The following is a 20,451-nucleotide window of genomic DNA, read 5'->3' on the forward strand; positions in this document are numbered from 1 at the left end:
GAGCCAAGATGTGAGCTTGAGTGCTTGGTTGCTAATGAAAACCTGGATATAGTGGGTATAATGGAACAATGAGAACCTGTGGGACACAGTTACCTGGATACCTGGATACAAGCTCTACAGAAAGGACAGGGAGGGGTAGACTGGGAGTGGAGTATGCTAAAAAATGGTATAGAATTTAACAAGCTAGAAAACCTAGGAGGACTGGAGTCTAATAATTATGGGTGATAATATGAGGAGTGAAAGGAAATGTGTTGCTGGGGATGTACTATTGCCCTCCAGATCAAAACGCTGAGAGTGACCAGGAGCAAATCAAAGAGGCATCAAAGAGAGACAGAGCTGTAATAATGGTTGACTTCAATTACCTTCACATAGACTGAGCAAATTCACGTGCTGGTAGTGACAGAGAGGCCAAATTCCTAGATATGCTAAATGACTGTGCCTTAGAACAGTTGGCCATGAGTAGCTTTGTACCTTACAAGAACTTGTAAATTCTCTCAGTGAATTTCACAGAAGTAGTAGAGGTGGCTGTACATATTGGTACCCTTATACAGGGCGAAATTTTGGAAGGCATTTTCATTGAAAAATGATTAAAACCTAGATAACAATTGAGTTTTGTATCTCCAAGAAGATTGGACTTTGGAGCATGTGGATTAGTAGTGTTACTTTTTGATGACCATTCTTTACTTGAGAAAGACCTACATCAAAATCAGGGGCATAGCTAGGGGAGAGGGGGCCCTTGTTCACCCCTATCCCCAGAGGCCCCTTGGAGTGGGGGAGATAATGAAGAAAATAGGGAGGGGTGGAGCTGGAGGGCCCTCAGGAGCTGGGGGACCTGGGTTCTTTGAACCCATATGCTCAATTATAGCTACACCCCTGATCGAAATGGAGGTCACCAAGTCACCGTTGTGGATGTGTGGACTTATTTGTTTTGGATGACATCATTCTCCACACTTATCAAATCATTGATATGATTTCCAGTCATTCATGTTTTGTCTTATCTTAAATATCTTCAGTTAAAGAACTACATTGGATCAAGTTGTGCTTGCTTTTTATTGCATGGTTAGTGTACAGTTTGGTGTGGATCTTACTGTTTCTTGTTGGCTTGCTGAAGGAGAACCAGCATGGCTTCTGCAAGGGCAAGTCTTGCCTCACTAACCTTTTGGAGTTCTTTGAGAGTGTCAACAGGCATGTGGATATAGGTGATCCGGTCAACATAGTACACTTGGACATCCAAAAGGTTTTTCACAAAGTTCCTCACCAAAGGCTCTTGAGTAAACCTAGCAGTCATGGGATAAGGGGACAGGTTCATGTGTGGATTGATAACTGGTTGAAGGAGAGGAAACAGAGGGTAGAAATAAATGGACAGTTTTCACAATGGAGGAAAGTAAGAAGCGGGTCTCCCAGGAATCTGTCCTGGGACCAGTACTCTTTAACTTGTTCATAAATGATCTAGAAGTTGGGGTGAAGTGGTCAAATTTTCAGTTGACACTAAACTATTTGGGGTAATGGAATCCACAACAGATTGTGAAGAGTTCCAAAAGGATCTCTCCAAACTGGGTGAGTGTGCGACAACATGACAAATTTGGTTCAGTGTAAGCAAATGTAAAGTGATGCATTTGGGGGGAAACCCCCAACTTCACATATACATGATGGGGTCTGAGTGACTGACCAGGAGAGAGATCTTGGGGTCATGGTGGACAGCTCATTGAAAGTGTCAACTCAGTGAGCAGCAGCTGTGAAAAAGGCAAATTCCATGTTAGGGATTGTTAGGAAGGGGATTGAAAATAAAACTGCTAATATCATAATGCCCTTATACAAATCTGTGATGCGGCCACATTTGGATTATGGGAGAACCTTGATATTTGCGGATCCAGCATCCGCGGTTTCGTGTATCTGCGGTCAGGTAATGGACACCCGACCTCAGTATACGTGGGGGAAAATGGCAAAAAAGGGGGTTAAACTCATGTATCTGCAGGTTGGGGATGGTCAGATGATGACCTTGGAGATCATTTCCATCTGCGATTTTGAATGTGGGAGCAATCCAGTGAAAAATCACCGAAAAGGGCTAAAAAATGGACGATTTCTGACTTCAGGTGGGCATTTCTGGATCACTGGAGGCCCGCAGAGCACGGTAGGGACTTTATTATGTCCTTGTAGCCCTTTTGGGGGGCAATTTTTGGGCCTCCAGGAAGCTAACCCCCACGATCCCATTGCCCCAATGACTCGGTATTCATGGTTTCCATATCACAGTAATTGCGGAGAATGGAACTCCTGAGAATATTGAGGTTCTCCTGTACTGCATACAGTTCGGGTCACCATATCTTAAGGAGGACATGGCAGAACTGGAAAAGGTGCAGAAGAGGGCAGCCAAGGTGATCAGGGGCCTGGAGCACCTTCCTCATAAGGCAAGGCTACAGCATCTGGGGCTTTTTAGCTTAGAAAAGGGGTGGCTACGGGGAGACATGATATAGGTATATAAAATTATGCATAGTGGAGAGAGTGGGCAGAGATAATTTTTTCTCCCTCTCTCACAACGCTAGAACCAAGAGTCATTGCATAAAACTGAAGGCCAAGAAATTTAGGACTGACAAAAAGAAGTAATTTTTCACACAGCACATAATTAATATATGGTATTCTCTGCCACAGGATGTTGGGGTGGCCACTAGCTTGGATAGCTTTAAAAAGAGCTTAGACAAATTCATGGAGGACAGGTCTATCGATGGCTACTAATCTGTTGGCTATAGGCCACCTCCAGTCTCAGAAGCAAGATGCCTCTAAATGCCAGTTGCAGAAGAGCAACAGCTGGAGAGAGGACAGGCACTCACTTCTTGCAGTGAGCATCTCAGAGGCATCTGGTGGGCCACTGTGTGAAACAGGATGCTGGACTAGACATGACCTGATCCAGTAGGGCTGTTCTTAGACAGTACTTGGCACCTGTAGTTTTCATAACTACTTCTATTAAAACAATTAATATATTTTGTAAAAAATATTATTAATTGGGGATGCATTTTTAGTTGATTGTAAAGATTTATTTTTAACTACTAGATTACAGCCCTAATACATATTTATGCTATTGGTAAGATAAAATATGTTTATGTGGTCTTATAAATGATCCTCCTTTCAACTACTCATTATTTATTCTTTACAGGACCCATCAGGAAGACTGAATATTACCAACATTGTTTAAAACACACATGAATACTTTCTGAAGTGAATTGTTAGTAATGGAACAGAGTTAATAATATATTCAAACATCTGTAATTGTGGTGTTTTGCTACTCCAAGAATATGCAACACAATTTCTTCTACAGATAAAGAAACTTCTATCATTCCTTAGCATACAATTATGCTGCCATATTATGATTGGAGATTAAATGGTCAATCATGAAATCAAGACAATGAGATTTACTAAACGGGATTTTGCAATGATGGCTCTTGGAATTGTGGTTTATATAGTGGATGTTGGAGCAGATCTTTGGGTGGCAAGTAATTATTTCCACCAGGCACATTATACGTGGGGTACGTTAACATTGATTACACTACTTCTTTCATCAGTAATTGTCCAGATTTTCAGTTTTACCTGGTTTGAAGAAGACAATTCTGAGAAGCTGAACTGGATTTTTGCATTACATGCCTTACAAGGTGGAATATTTACAAGGTAAGTGCTATTGGCGCAGCGGGGAAATGGCGCAGCGGGGAAATAGCTTGACTACCAAGCCAGAAGTTGCCGGTTTGAATCCCTGCTGGTATGTTTCCCAGACTAAGGGAACACCTATATCGGGCAGCAGTGATATAGGAAGATACTGAAAGGCAACATCTCATACTGTGCGGGAGGAGGCAATGGTAAAACCCCTCCTGAATTCTATCAAAGACAACCACAGGGCTCTGTGGTCATGAGGAGTCAATACCGACACAACGGCACACTTTAACTTTAAGTGCTATTGAACATAGAACAGAATGTCGATTCTGGAACAAATTAAGAGAAACTTGATGGGAGGTAGTGTTGGAAGTGAAGGACTCTGCGCTGCCTCATGCATCAATGACAGAGGGGGGCAGATCAGTGTCAGAGGGCTAGAGGGGTCAAGATATTGGTCATCTTCTCTCTACTGCTCTGACACTATCCCTTTGATATCTAGATTGCTACTCTCAGGGATTTCCTTCCTTCTTGCCACTCTCTCACTTCTTTCCTTCCTTTCTTCCCTCTATCACATACACTCGCCTCTCTCTCTGCACCATGTGTCCAGAGATGCATGCAGCATCTCTCTGCATCCAGCTAGCTAGCTAGATTAGAGATTCTATCTCTCCACTTTCCTATCTACAATGGAGTTCTCAAATAAAGACTCCTTATATTGATTTGAAACTATAAACTGGCTCTGAGTTTCTTTTGCTCTCAGCAGACACGCATGCCTGGGCAGACTCCGCTGTGTTTTGCCTCTGTACATTCTGCTGTAATACAAGGGTATCTCTTACCAGAGAGAATTCCCAACAGGTAGCATAGTGTTGAAATTGCAGGTAGTGAGTAATTATATGGACTACGTGGGTCCAATGTGTATATTTCTCACCTTAGAGTTGTCATGATAATGTAAAGTAAAGTTGTGCCATCGAGTTGGTGTCAACTCCTGGCGACCACAGAGCCCTGTGGTTTTCTTTGGTAGAATACAGGCGGGTTTACCACTGCATCCTCCCACACAGTATGAGATGATGCCTTTCAGCATCTTCCTATATAACTGCTGCCTGATATACAGGTGAAACTCGGAAAATTAGGATATCGTGCAAAAGTCCATTAATTTCAGTAATGCAAATTAAAAGGTGAAACTGATATATGAGACAGACGCATTACATGCAAAGTGAGATAAGTCAAGCCTTAATTTGTTATAATTGTGATGATCATGGCGTACAGCTCATGAAAACCCCAAATCCACAGTCTCAGAAAATTAGAATATTACATGGAACCAAGAAGAAAAGGATTGAAGAATAGAACAATATCGGACCTCTGAAAAGTATAAGCATGCATATGTATTCAGTACTTGGTTTGGGCCCCTTTTGCAGCAATTACTGCCTCAATGCGGCGTGGCATGGATGCTATCAGCCTGTGGCACTGATGAGGTATTATGGAAGACCAGATGCTTCATTAGCGGCCTTCAGCAATTCTGCATTGTTTGGTCTCATGTCTCTCATCCTTCTCTTGGCAATGCCCCATAGATTCTCTATGGGGTCAGGTCAGGCGAGTTTGCTGGCCAATCAAGCACAGTACACTGTATACTTTTCAGAGATCCGATATTGTTCTATTCTTCAATCCTTGTCTTCTTGGTTCCATGTAATATTCTAATTTTCTGAGATTGTGGATTTGGGGTTTTCATGAGCTGTACGCCATGATCATCACAATTATAACAAATTAAGGCTTGACTTATCTCGCTTTGCATGTAATGCGTCTGTCTCATATATCAGTTTCACCTTTTAATTTGCATTATTGAAATTAATGGACTTTTGCACGATATTCTATTTTCCGAGTTTCACCTGTAGGCATTCCCATAGTCTGGGAAACATACCAGCAGGGATTCGAAGCGGCAACCTCTTGCTCCCTAGACAAGTTACTTCCCTGCTGCACCATTAGGTGGCTACTCGGTGCATAACAGTTGGTGTTCTTGTCCAATTTTTAAGATGAGAACATAGGCACATTTCCAGGTTAGAGACAACCAGAGAGATGTTACTGCCATTGCCCTTAGAGCTACATTGCACTCAAGGGTTGGTGGGAAGGATGCTGCTTCCAAGCCAAATGATGGCTGGAAGAGAGCTGGCACAACACATGCTGCTTGGCTCCACCTCCCTGCCACTTCTTAGCCAATTAAGGCTGGCCTCTTGCCTTCCCGGAGTCTGAGGAGGGATGGGGAAAATTGACTGTGCCCAGGACGTAGCCAGGCGTTCAGTGGCATTTTTGGTACCTAAATCTGTGTTGACTTTCTTTTTTCCACAGGAACCAAACTAATTTATTTTGTCAGAAGGATAATTTTGAAGACACAAGACTTTCAAGTATATCTAATTTGCTTGTGAAACTTGGGAGTGTGTCAAGTTGTTTTGCAAATTGTGCTGAGAGGAAATTGGAGTGAAAAGTAGAAAAGGATGTTATTGAAAGCACAGATATTACGTGCGGCAAGCCAAAGGCAAAGTTTGTTTGTTTATTTGATTTCTATACCGCCCTTCCAAAAATGGCTCAGAGTAATTTACACAGAGAAATAATAAATAAATATGATGGATCCCTCTCCCCACAGGGCTCACAATTTCAAAAGGAACATGAGATAGACCCCAGCAACAGTAATTGGAGATACTGTGTTGGGGGTGGATAGGGCCAGTTCCTCTCCCCCTGCTAAATAAAGAAAATCACCACGTTAAAAGGTGCCTCTTTGCTAAGTTAGCAGGGGTTGCAGCTAAAAGATGAGTTATACCTCCAATAAATACTATGGGCGGGGGAACACATCAGATAATACATTACAAGAACTTATTTAGATTATACTTCTAATGAGAAACAATGAATTTGTGTAGAGAGAAAATATTTCTACTGTCGAGCCTATAGTCCTACAAATTCTCAGAGGTAGATTCCACTAAAATCTATGCTTCCCCCATCCTCCTGCCTAACCACCCACCTCCGCCTTCCACCGCCGGACCACCTGCCACCGCCTTTTCCTTTCTCCCCCTAACCTGCCCCCGCTGCTTTCTGGCTGGCTGGCCACCAGCTTCTTCTCCCACCCGCTCCACTGCCTTCTGATCAGCCAGCCGGCCACCGGCTTCTTGTTCTCCCCAACTGCCCCCACCGCTTTCTGGCCAGCCGCTGGCTTCTTCTCCTGCTCACCCATCTTCTTGTTGTCCCCACCTGCATGCCCCCGCCAATTTCTGGCCACCTGGCCACTGGATTCTTCTCCCGCCTGCTGCTTTCTGGCTGGCCGGCCAGCCTCTGGCTTCTTCTTCCGCCTGCCTGCCACTTTCTGGCTGACTGACCGGCTGCCATCTTCTTCTCCTCTCTGGCTGCCGCCCGGCTGCCACCACCATTTACTTTCCCCTGGCTGTCCCTGTTCTTATCGGCAGCTGCTTGCGAACTCTCACGAGAGCTGCCATGCATGAGATTAGCAATGGGGTACATCTAAGAGAAATCTCTATAAAGGTACTTACATGGACCACTAGGTACCTTATGCAGGTACACAGCTCAAGTGGACTGAATCATCTTTTTCCATTTTCTGAAAAAACTTTCATCCGCTTTAATTGTGATTAATTAATTAATTAATTAATTATGCTGCCCTTCTAATGACCTCAGGACAGGGTGCATGGTTCCCTCCCATGTTATCCTCATAACAGTCCTGTAGGGTAGCTGAGGCTGAGAGAAAGTGACTTGTGAAGTCTCCCAAGACCTAATCTGACAGGGAAAGGTGAGAAAAGGTGCTGCATGTTCCTCAGCAGTGGCCACAGATCCAGGTTCTCAAAGACACAGGTCCCTGCCTAGAGGGCAACCAATTGGCCACCTCAAATCTGTGAAATTGGCATCCAACAAAATCTGTTTATGAGTGGGCCACCAGTGGAGGTTAAAATAAAAATGCAGCACTTAAAGTGATCTAGGGCTTAATTAATAATGAAAGATATGAAAACAAATTCATTCCTTAAAAAAAAAAATTGCACATGACCCTAAAACGTCTCTTAGGTTTCTTTGCCAAATGAACATAATCTATTCTTTCATTTTTGTCAGATAATTGTGTTTAGCATGTAGAACAAACAATTCAAACTTATTTAAGGCTGTACATGTTGACAAAATAGCATGGAAGTGAATAGCAGAAACAGACATTAACTTTGCCAAGATTTTTGTAAGGATTGACATGAGAACTTGCACAATGTTAAATCTTCTTAAATAAGATTTCTCACAGTCATTTTAGCCAAGGAAACCATTAGGCAAATTGGCTTTTCCTCTATTCCAGCCAATGGGTGATGGGAGTGCTAAAAAACTTTGCCCCTCATACTTACAAAGGAACATTTTGTCATCTTAAGAAGACAACAACAAAAAAGCACTGCACAAGAGCCCTATTATGACATTACGTTGTACCTGCGTTCAGAGGGCTGCTCACAGGTAGAGGTTAGCTCCATTCGGATGCTAAACAAAAACCCCTGCTCACAGTTACAGCGCTGAAAGCAAGTAGGAAGTTCTGCCCCTGGCCAGTGCTGTCACTTACCCACTCTTTCTAGGTGCTAATGGTTACAGCAGCATTTGTTGGCAGAGAGAAACGCCGTAACTGGCTGGCACTTCTGTGATCAGCAGTCTGCTCCTGCATTGTTAACAGAACTGACTCTCCTGATTGAGGATGGGTGTGTGTGTGTGTTTGCCTATTTGACTGGTCCACTACTAAGAAATTTCATGAACCTCTGCCCTGTGGGTGTTCAATTTTTAAAAAAAGTTAGATTCAGTTCTCTCAGGGGTCTTCCTCAGCTCTTCCACCCCCCTCCATTAATGGAGTTTAAGATCAGCTTCCTGTGGTCAGTTGCAAGAGTTTATAGAACATGCTTGGGATCATAAAGAAAGCAGCCCAAAGATCCTCTAAAGAAGTGGGAAAGTCAGTCACGTGGTGGGAGAGGGGCATAGAGAGCAGAGCCCAATTCAGACATTATGCTGTACAGTCTGTACAGTCCTACATGTGTTTGTGTGCATGACTGTACCTGTGTTCATTTTAAAAGTGATCCTGGATACAGGTACTTCAAATGCATAGTACAAATAGGAAATGTACTTCTGTACCTGTGTTCAGCATAATGTGTGAACGACTGTACCTGTGTACCGATCTGTACCCGTATACACTGTACACTCAATGTAAGAGTGTTGAACATAACTTGTAAATGGGCCTCTGGTTAGAGTGCGTTCAAAACAAAATGTCATTGGGAAGGCAGAGAAGGGAGTTAATTACTCTGATTAGTTCATTAAAATATTCAAGCTTTAAAAGTATACATATTGCAAAATGAAGTAATGCTAAAATTCTTTGCTCTTTATATCTGTTTAACATTTCCCCCCATTCATTTCAAAGATAAATTGCTTAAACTATGATTAAACAATTTTAATGGCTGTCATCCTGACCAATGAAGCACTGGTGCGATGGCGGAAGTACTGGCTCAGCAGCGGGGACAAATTTCAACCTCTCCTTCCCCAGGAAGTGCTCTGTGTCACCTGAAAATACAGGTGAAACTCGGAAAATTAGAATATCGTGCAAAAGTCCATTAATTTCAGTAATGCAAATTAAAAGGTGAAACTGATATATGAGACAGACGCATTACATGCAAAGCGAGATAAGTCAAGCCTTAATTTGTTATAATTGTGATGATCATGGCGTACAGCTCATGAAAACCCCAAATCCACAGTCTCAGAAAATTAGAATATTACATGGAACCAAGAAGACAAGGATTGAAGAATAGAACAATATCGGACCTCTGAAAAGTATAAGCATGCATATGTATTCAGTACTTGGTTTGGGCCCCTTTTGCAGCAATTACTGCCTCAATGCGGCGTGGCATGGATGCTATCAGCCTGTGGCACTGATGAGGTGTTATGGAAGACCAGGATGCTTCATTAGCGGCCTTCAGCAATTCTGCATTGTTTGGTCTCATGTCTCTCATCCTTCTCTTGGCAATGCCCCATAGATTCTCTATGGGGTCAGGTCAGGCGAGTTTGCTGGCCAATCAAGCACAGAACACTGTATACTTTTCAGAGATCCGATATTGTTCTATTCTTCAATCCTTGTCTTCTTGGTTCCATGTAATATTCTAATTTTCTGAGATTGTGGATTTGGGGTTTTCATGAGCTGTACGCCATGATCATCACAATTATAACAAATTAAGGCTTGACTTCTCTCGCTTTGCATGTAATGCATCTGTTTCATATATCAGTTTCACCTTTTAATTTGCATTACTGAAATTAATGGACTTTTGCACGATATTCTAATTTTCTGAGTTTCACTTGTATGTAACGGAGGACAAGTCTATCAATGGATATTAGTCTGCGGCCTATAGGCCACCAACAGCCTCAGAGGCAGGATGCCTCTGAATACCAGTTCCAGGGAAGCAACAGCAGGAGTGAGGGCATGCCCTCATCTCTTGCCTTTGGGCTTCTGAGAGGCATCTGGTGGGCCACTGTGTGAAACAGGATGTTGAACTAGATAGGCCTTGTGCCTGATCCAGCTGGGCTGTTCTTATGTTCTTATGTCCCTGAGGTTCTTGGGAACTCATTTTTGCATGGCACAGAAGCTTCTGGGGGAAGGAGGGATAATTGAAATTCCCCCACCCTCACACTAGCACCACTGGTATATTGGTCTGGAACTCTTCATAAGCACTGATGTCTACACTTGTGCTTCTCTTGTTGCACCATTAGTCAGAATGTCATCCACTATAGTCAAATTAATGTTAAACCAAATCTTTAGAGGAGAATACAAATGACATGCTACAGTGTAGATTGGCAGATAACTAATTTCTAGTACATTGGTACATCGTGGGTGGGAAATGAAACGATCACTGCTATGACTTGTATGCTATAGCATGAGATTATCTGTGGAGGGAAGGAGGGAGGGAGCAAGTGAGTGAGCGGCGAGCGAGCAAGCGCATTGTCAAGAAGTGGAAGTTGAATGCAGCCCAACCATTTCTCCCTAGGTAAATGATAACCAATATCCAAAGCACCTTATGTTGTGAGAATCCTTGCCAGAAGTTGAAAGGTCACCTCACACCTTATCAAGCTTCTTAGCTGTGAACTTGGGAGCTTATATGTAATACAGCAGGTTTGCCCCGCCACACAACTTTGACAACTCCAGGCTTAAGTGGATGAGTGTGTGTGTGAGGAACAGATTGATTTACTCAAACCGGTTTTCTTGAAAGCACAGTGGACTCTACAGATGCCTAGGTCTGAAATGCAAGAACCAGATGTTTTGTGTCCTCGATTGTTTTATAAGTTGAGAATTCTGCAGGGGTATTGTCATTCAGAAAGATAAATATGTGTCAGCATAACACAAGAACGTGGCTCTATCTAGAGATTTTGTTTCTTGTTTTTATGTATTAAATTCAAAGCCAGTAAAGAGGCCTCTACAGTTTCAGTCTGTATTGCAGGAATTGTCAAAGGAACAAGGATCAGGTCTTGAAAGTTTAGTTTGTTACTCCACAGCTGTTAATGCTTCTTTAAGGAGTGCAAGAAGTAGCTTCCATAAAAGGAATTTATTTATTTATTTATTTATTTATTTAAACAAATTATATCCCACTTTATTTCCCCAATGGGAATTCAAAGTGGCTAACAACATGATAACTAAAAACAACAAATTAAAAATCCAACACAATATTCATCCTCCTTGGGAGCAAAAGAGCCTCTTCATCTGGTGCATTGTGGATAACCTCCTTTAGGACCATGGCCAGACATTTTACTGCCCTAAGCAGCTGCATCATACAATTTGACAGTTGTACCCTGATTTCCTTTCAATTCTATACATTTTAAATTAAAGCCAATTGCTGTAAAGAATCACAGCGATGTGCCACCTAAGCAGTGATTGGCAGCAATGTGCCACTTTGGGGCAAAATATCTGCTCGGGGTGGGGGTGGGGGCAGGGCAGGGGGAAAGTGTTAACTATCCTTCATTGCCTAGCACACTTTGGGACTGGTTAATGTTTAAAGATAACAAGGACAGCTTCTGGTCTATTTTTGCATTAAGCCTATCTTGTAAGGACAGAGTTAATGTCACTTATAGTTTGATCCCCAGCCATCACCTCACTGTTGGCCCATGGAGTCATCTCTCAAGGGCATGTGGGCTGCTCCTGGCAGTGGACCTGTATTAAGAACCAGATACGGCAAAGTCATCATGGCATTTGTGACATCACTGTGTGACTGCCTGTCAGGATGTGCAAGCTGGCTCAAGCTTGAACTGGCTCGGTTTGAGGATTCAACCTCAAACCAAACCAGGCCCAGTTCCCCTGGGCTGATTTAGGCCCAATTGGGGCCCAGTTCGGGGGTGCCAAGCACTATATTATTAGTTTTTTGGGTTTTTTTAAAAGGTGGACTCACCACTGCCACTGGGTTTGGAGGCCCAGAGTGCTGCTGTGGCCATGGGGGTTTGTCTCTGATGGCTTCCCCTCCCACTGCCGGCCTCCCCCAGCCTCTGAATGGCCATTTCTGCCCTTTGAGAGTACACAGTGGCCATTTTGGAGGTTGCTGCGCATGCGTGTAGGTCATTCACATGGCTGGGTCTGACCACACAAATGACTGCGCGCATGTGCGGTAGCCTCCAAAATGTTTGCCATGAACTCTCAAAGGGCCAACATAGGCCAAAATGGCCGTTTGTAGACTTGAGTGGGAGGCCGGTGGGAAGGGAAGTCACCTGCAGCAACACCCCCCAGGGCCACCGAAACTGGTGGTGGTGGTGAATCCGTCTTTTTACATAACTAATATCAAAGTGGATGGCACCCCCAAACTGGACCTGAACCAGTTTGAATTTGAACCCAACCGGACCCCAAGTTTGGGGGTGCCAGAACTGAACATGTCTGGTTCGAGTCTCATTTGTACTTGAACCAAACCGGCAAACCAGTTTTGTGCACATCCCTAACTTCCAGTGGTGCTATTTGCTAGAAGTTCACCCAGAACATAGCAAGGCTGAAGTGGGTCCAGGTATAAAACGTGAAGACAGTTCCCTGCTAGGGTTGCCACATGTTCAGTAACTGGATATCCTGTTCAGAATGTTGGTTTTTTACCCATTTTTCTAGTGTTTCTCTCCTGGAATTGTAGCTACATAGTGTCAGTGTTTAAAAGCCACATATCTTTACCCTTTCTCTGGCGCCAGAACTGCTGATTGCCTTGCTTGGCTCTCTCTATATGGCTCAGTAAACTCCTTCCCCTTCTTTCTGGATCATCTCTAGAGTTACCGAGTGTGATAGGGAGCCTCTGGATTTAGTTGCAAAGTATATGGACAGAGACAGAGCCCTAGTGACATTGTTGGGGTCCCACTTCTCTCAAGAACACTCTTAGCAATCCCGGTAAAAAAAGGTTTTAACGTTTTCACCCCCCTGACAGTTGTGTTCAGGAAGTCTCTCTGACAAATGTGGCAACACATTCTTCAGAGAGGCAGAACTGGGAGAGCAAAGTGCAAGCTGTCACTCAGCTGACGGGTCCCGTATGAAGGTCCCAGGAACATTTGTTCTCCTTTTGTTCAATTATAGCTATGCCCCTGAAGCCACCATTGCCAAAAAAGTTGTACAGGTGGTCTTCGTTATCCATTCTGCCCTGCAACCATGGATAACGAAACCATGGATAATGAGACCTCGAGTCAATGGCAATTGTGGGGTTAGGTTTATAGAACTTAAAGTGAGGAGGAGGCAGAAATAAGAGAAATAAAGTACCTAACATGCTCTCCAGGTCTTCAGCTGTCCAGCAATGCCTCACCAAAACCCCAATTGCTATGATTTTTCATGAAAAACCACAGGGTATTTTTTATTTAAAAGAAAGAGCTACAAAATGCTTCAAGGTGCAAAATGGTGACCAGAAACGACATTGGAAGTCATTTCTGGCCACCCAGGAACTGCAGATAGGTGAATTTTTAGTATTTTTCAAACCATGTATAATGAGGTTGGGTCTACACTGCCCTACTGCGAACATACAAAACCACGGGAGCTGGGAACCATGGTTAACAAGGGTCACCTGCTTTCTTCACAGAAAGCGAAAGCTGGCCACCAGGTTGTGCTGAGAATCACTAGGATGAGAAAATTACACTGAAAAAATGCACACCATGAGTGTAGATTTGCCTTGCCTAGGACTATGGAGCCCATGGCAGTGTGTGGAAACAGTAAAATCACACTTTGGAAATACTGCTGTCTGGAAGAGCCATATGTTGGAAAGTGTCCTGCACCCCACTACAGGAAAGTGTCCTTCACCCTACTACAGGAAAGGGCAGGAAAGTGTCCTGCACCCCACTACAGCTGACCCACACATCTTTAGTGAAGTGCAGACTGGTGTTGGGGCCTGCTAACTTCAGCAGCCTTGACACAACCTCCCTGCATGCCCAGTTAAAGGAGGGCACCACCTGCCTATGAAGGTGAGGCATGAGGGGATCTGTTAGTTAGGGACATGCAGTTGGAGCAGCCAGCTGGCATTCTCCACCATCTGGAATGACTGGTCATCAATTGCCATCATTTATCCAATGGCCCAGGTTTTGAGGCGTGCCTCTGGGCGACCAGACCACATGCCCACTGACTGACTGGAACCCACTAGGTGCAGGACAGGCAATGTCCCCTGCTTGAGAGCAGGAGCACATCCCGGCCACCACTTTTTGAGGGCACTACAGGCAGCCTAATGCCACCAGCAGGAGCAAGGGTGCTTGGATGATGCTGTTAGAGGTGCCTCCACATCGACAACATCACCAGATGTTTGGCGTCCTTGTCCCTGCTGACCTGTGCCCTGCAGTGGGTGATAATGCTCAAAGTGGTCCCTTGGCAATGCTCCAAGTGGCCCTACACATTGCTGCTGCTGCATGCCCTGGACTGTTTGGGTGGTGGTACCAACACTGGGCCTGCTGGTTCCAGGCCACACCCTCCACCCTCCGTCTGGGGCTGAGAAGGTACAGGCTCAACAGGAATTAATTCCTCCTGCTCCTCCTTAGCCTCGGACTGGGCGGGAGTCTCACTGAGGGGGATTAGTGGGGAGGGGGATCTGGCTGGGCTGGCAGCCTTCACTGTTGGAGATTGAGTTCCAATGCATTGACCTTTTGCACCAACTATCCTAATGACCACTGGGGCATTAGGAATAGAGGTAGTTAGTGAGGTTCTCCTTACCTGCCCCTGCTTGCCTCTACTCTATGACCACTGCCTTGACTCCTCAGGTACTTCCTGTAGTGAGTCAGTCCTCTTCCTTTCCTCTTAAAGAGCAGATGGAAACATCTCTCTCCCACTACCTATCCATTATGTAGCTGATAGGTAGCACTATGAATGGGAGACTACATGTGAGCACTGTAAGATATTTCCCTTAGGGGATGGAGCCGCTCTGGGAAGGGCATCTAGGTTCCAAGTTTCCTCCCTGGCATCTCCAAGATAGGGCTGAGAGAGATTCCTGACTACAACCTTGGAGAAGCCACTGCCGGTCTGTGTAGACAGTACTGAGCTAGATGGACCAATAGTCTGACTCAGTATAAGGCAGTTTCCTATGTTCCTATGTATTTAAAACAAGTCTAATGCTCTGAGAACAGAGGGGACACCTCAGTTTTGAAGACAAAGGAGGAGAGCTGGACTTGTGGTAGAAAGCATGAATTATTCCCTTTTCTAAGCAGGGTCTGTCCTGGACAGACCATGCAGAAGGTTCCAAGTTCCCTCCCTGGCATCTCCAGATGGGACTGAGAGAGACTCCTGCCTGTAAACTTGGAGAGGCCACTGCCAGTCTGTGTAGGCAATACTGAGCTAGATGGATCAATGGTCTGACTCAGTATAAGGCTACTATGTTCCAATGTCCAAATCAATAGCTTGGATATCTGTTATTATAATTCTGCTGAAGCCAACAGACCAACTCCAATTTACAGATTTGGCAAAGTCTGAGCAACTTGCTTTTCCTGTTCATCACCAGAGGATGTATGATATGATTCGACAGTAGGAACAAAACCTGTGAGTCCCAAAAGAAAATAGAAAGATTTTGTGCAGGAAAGGTTCTTTGGGAAGCAATGAATTAATCCATCATTAAGTACTTAGTGTATTGCTCCATTTAGGTTTTATGTTAAAGGAAATTACTTCATAGTCTTAAGAATGTGTTTGGTGGGTTCACATGGAGCTTTCCCAGACAGTAGGCTTTGCTGTGGGTTTTCTGCGAGGCTTTACTGCGAGTTCGAAGTTGCCCCAAAAAAACTGATGCAAAAAGTGGATTTTTAAAATCTGAATATAAATCAGGCTACACTCTTAACATGTGATGAAAAACCTGAATTGTGTGTGAAGTGCTCCCTGATAGCTTGCAGGGCCTTTGGGGTAAATTTGGCTGATATGTGAACACATACCTCCATTCTGGAGGGGAATGGAGATGCGAACTAAAAACCGGGTGTAAAAACCTTCATAATCAGTTGTAAGCTGGCAACATGTTGGTAAAATATCTGGATGTGAGAGCGTTTGCTCCCATCAGGCATGACTTCTGAAGCCACCCAAATCTGGTTCCAGTCCCCTTCTCTCGAGATTCTATTGACTTCTGTCACCAAGGTTTGAAGTTGACTTAACTATGTTGGTAGAATCTTGGGAAAGTGATGTGGGAACCAGACTTGGATGGCTTTAGATGCTATGCCCACTGGGATTATGTACACTAGCATCTCAAATTTTTACTAACATGTTACTGAATTAACGATTTGTGGGTGATCATGTATGCCTGTTATTTAGAGCAAACATGGAGGAGGGGGAGAGAGAATGCTGTGGGAAACATTAGCATACATTTAAGCTTTTTCCAAGAATAATTGTCCCGCATCTGCCACTATCCTAATCATGAAATGTATGTCATCACAGGAAATTAATTTGTTCTGAGAATTTTAACTGCTATGACCATGGGTGATATCCATAGCAATCTAACATGGGCTCTCAATAACATTGCTCTGCATTCTTCCCAAAGTGTGGGTAGTCTCGTGCTCTTGTGCAAGAGCGCAAATACTTCTGGGAGATTGTCTGCATTCTGGAAGTGCTCTGCTAGAATGGAAACACTGATAGTCAAGTGATATGTTTCTGCCCAAACAGAATGCTTCTGGGCTGTGGTTGTGCTCTGAAAAGTATTTGTGCTTTTGTACAAGACTGTTTGTGCTTTAGGGAGAGTGTGGAGAAGTGGTGGGACTCATGCTGTGCAGGCCCGCCTGCTAAGAGCACCCATAATTGGCTGCTCTGGATGTCAGCCAGTGTAAAGAATTAAGCCATTTACTTTTCAAAAGTAAACATGCCTATTCGAAGCACCTCACGCTCCTTGGGTTTCCATAGCTGGCTGCAGCAAACTGAGTTATAAACATGTACAGATCATTTTCTACTGTAAAAAATGGGTGGGTAACCCCTGTGTAGATGAAGTTAAATTACTCCTTGTGGCTTTGTTGTATATAAAAAGCAAAGCTGGTATAACGTGCTATTAATGACTGAATTGTAGAAGCTGAGAATGAACCTAACGTCTTGTGATCACAGTTTTCTTTTAAAAGAAATGTTGTGATCATTGTAAACGATCTTAGATTTTTTTGAATTGAAAGGCAGAGCAATGTTTTTAAAGAATAAATAAATACAGTAGCTTCTGATTCAGTGAAGAAAGCATAGTATGAAGATTTTTGCTGAATTCTGAGCGCTGCCAGCTTCTGAACTAGTCAGTGCAAAACTACACTCTATAAGTTGCAGTGTCAGAGCCAGGGAATGGCAGCCTGTGTTCCGCCCCATCCCTGGTGGCCTTGCAATGCGCATCAATGAAGCCCAGTGTGTGTGATGTCACATGCACGTGGGCGTGGCCTGATCACTGGAGAGCCCAAGTGAGCCCTCCAGAGCACATTCCGAGCCAGCATTTTCTGTCTGGGTGCATTTATTTCCCTTTATCGACCTCGCTGGAGGGAGAGGAATGGGAATATATGCATGCTGCTGTGGTATTTCTGGTTAATCTATTCCTTGACCCAGGTCAGTTTTTTGATTGGTACTTTGGTTACTTTTAGTCCAGTCCTGGAGTAGAGGTGGGGCTAACAAACAAACAGCAGCAAGAGCATTGAAAGCAGCCTTTCTGTAAACAAGATCTATTTCAATAAACCATTTATATTCCTGTTTCTACTCCACTGCCTTGTCCTTGCATGCTACGACTCTTTCCTCTGGATTCTATGTCAGCCAGCAAACGATGGCTGAGAACGTGCTCCAGAGGGCTTGTGCGGGCCCTCGGGCGATTGGGTCATGCCCACGTGACATCACGTGCATGGAGGGCTTGCATGGCCCTTCCATGGCTAGTGGCCCAGGTTCTTTGAACCTGCCTGCTCAGTGGTGGCTCTGCCCCTGCTAAATTGTGTGGAACTCGTGCTCTAATACAGGAAAGAAAGTTGCCATCTGTGGTGGAAGACTGCATGTGTGCATTAGGGATTGCTTCTAGGGATGTGCTTGATTTGGAGGGCAATTAGCAACACATCTCCTTCACCTTTAATACGGAGCAGAGCATGTCCATACCTGCTCCTCCACTGCCATTTCCTGAATTGTGGCGCTCTTCCCAGCTATCTTCAAGCACTGGCAGTGCTCTCCCCCAGGTGCTCCTGCATGACACCAGCCCACACATGGCCTCCAAGCATGTGCAATAGCCATTTGCATGGTCAGCAGGAATGGAGGCCATGTGCTTGCCAGTGTCATACAGGGGCAGTTGGGTGAGAGCACCGATGGTGCACGAAGATAGCTGGAAGAAGCACCACGATGCAGGAAGTGGCAGCAAGTGTTGGAGGAGAAGGTATGGACCTCTCCTCTGTTTTAAAGGTGAAGGGGATGTGTTAAGAATCACCCTCGGAATCGTGATTCGTGCACATCCCTAATTGCTTCCACACTAGAGTCCTTGAGTGCTATTGAAGCATTGCTTCTGTACAGTTAGCAGGAAGTGGAATTAAAATGGAGATTTCACACATCTCTTAATGTAACGCTATATTATCTACCAATATTCTTCCCTATGGCCATGGTTCTATTTCTTCCTCTTTTGTTTTCATGTATGCAAAATAAAAGTGGAGTAAAGCGAACAGCAATCTCTCTGTTCCCCTAAGTAAGATTCACTGAAAGCTGGTGATCTGTTTAGGGACTTTGGCCAAGTGTAGCTGATCAAGAATTCAGCCCAGGGGCTTTCTGATAGTCACTAGTGCATTATTGTTTGTTTGTTTGTTTGTTTGTTTGTTTGTTTAAAATAATTATATCCCGCCCCTCCAGTACAATATTGCTCGAGGCAGCTCACAACAGTAAAATTAATATAAAGTTTAAAACAGTAAAACAAAACACAGCATAGAATAATATCAATTAAAACAAACTCAATCAAAAGAAACAAAAATAAAATAAAAAGTCCATCAGTTTATCATTAAAAGATTTTAAAAGCATGTGTGTATTTATTGTGTATGTTTGTTGCTTTAAGACCAGGTGTAATCTCTCCTCCCCTAGCAGGTGGGTATGATTTCATTCCCAGTCTGGATGGAGCTGGTTCTATATGTTTAGTCAAGCAGTGCAATGCTGTATTCTACTTGTATAAACTTTGTTTGTTCACTACTCTGGACTCTCCAGCTTTCTGGCTTTGAGGCAGACTTCTAAAGAGACAAGCTCATTCTAGGGATGTGAGAACCCTTCCAATTTGAACCTCGGTCCAATTTGAACCTCAGTTTGACTAGAACTGGGGTGGGGGTTTGGGTGGTCTGGGTCTGAACTGGACTGGTTCAAACTGTACTGGTTCAGACCAGTTCGGGGGTCTTCTGGTAAAGGGGAATCTGATGAGGTTTCCCCTTTACCAGTAAAGGGGCAGGAGGGCTTCTCTAGGGCTAGAGGGGATGGGAGGAGAGTCAGCAGTACTTACAACAAGGAGTGACGGCAGCAGGGGGTGGCAGCTCCCCATCTCTGGCCTCCCCCAGAGAAGCTCAGGCCAGTGCTGGCCTGGTTGAGGCCTTGTCCGGCCCAGTTTGGGCCTCCATGCACACGCAGAGGCCATTTTAGTGACCTCCGTGTATGAGTGGTGGTCATTTGCATGTCCAGAACAAGACTGGAACCAGAACCAAACCGGATTGGGTCAATTCGAATCTGGTTCGGATTTGAAGCAAACTGGCAAAACCGTTTCCATGCACACCCCTAGCTCACTCAGTGTGTACTCCTCATTAGATCTACATGAAGGAGAATATTACAACTGACACCACCATATGTGTTTAACAGCCATCACATTTTTAATTCCACCCTTCCCTTCAAAAAACTCCAGGCAGTGTACATGGTTCCTTCCAGTTTTATCCTTTCAACAGCCATACAAGGTGAGTTAGACTGAGAGGGAATGATGAGTGCAAAGTGAGCTTAGTGGCTGAATGGTGATTTGAATTCAGGTCTCTGCAGAACTTTTCTCGAATTGCAGAGGAGCACCAGCAAGAGAGGGGGTATGCCTTCATCTCTGGGTTCTGTGGCTTCTCAAAGCATTCTCAAGTAGGCCACTGTGGGAAGCAGAGTGCTGGACTATCTAGGTCTTGGGCCTGATCCACCAAGGCTCTTCTTACATGCTTATAATATTCTAACCACTTCTGTTGTGTGGGTGGTAGAGAGCCAACACCCCAGCCTAACGTAATTAGCCTTGCCTTCCTTTGGCTGGCAAGTGCATACCAGGCCTTGATGTTAGAAAAGTCTCAGCATGCTGAGGATAGCAGGTATATAGATTTTGGGGGAAATGAGTGTCAGTCCCCTCCCCTCATTTTCCTTATCTGTTTAAATGAGCAAATCTACAGTAAATATAATTTAATGGA

At 44.2% G+C, this 20,451-nt stretch overlaps 1 protein-coding gene across 12 annotated transcripts in view; it reads left to right on the forward strand.

The window, feature by feature from the left end:
* The window catches only part of XKR9 (XK related 9), a 30,468-nt gene that overhangs the window by 6,405 nt on the left and 3,612 nt on the right, over window positions 1-20,451 (forward strand). For 5 of the 12 annotated variants that reach the window (XM_053244943.1, XM_053244947.1, XM_053244944.1 and 2 more), the window contains one exon: window positions 3,149-3,657. In XM_053244943.1, the coding sequence (XP_053100918.1) occupies window positions 3,374-3,657 (284 nt within the window). In that variant the 5' untranslated portion in view covers window positions 3,149-3,373. Of the gene's footprint in view, window positions 1-1,975; window positions 2,132-3,148; window positions 3,658-5,973; window positions 6,161-20,451 lie in introns of those variants that run through there. The other 7 variants (XM_053244953.1, XM_053244952.1, XM_053244954.1 and 4 more) reach the window with 4 other exon arrangements.

The sequence above is a fragment of the Hemicordylus capensis genome, chromosome 4 (assembly GCF_027244095.1).
Source record: "Hemicordylus capensis ecotype Gifberg chromosome 4, rHemCap1.1.pri, whole genome shotgun sequence".
NCBI classification, from domain to species: domain Eukaryota; kingdom Metazoa; phylum Chordata; class Lepidosauria; order Squamata; family Cordylidae; genus Hemicordylus; species Hemicordylus capensis.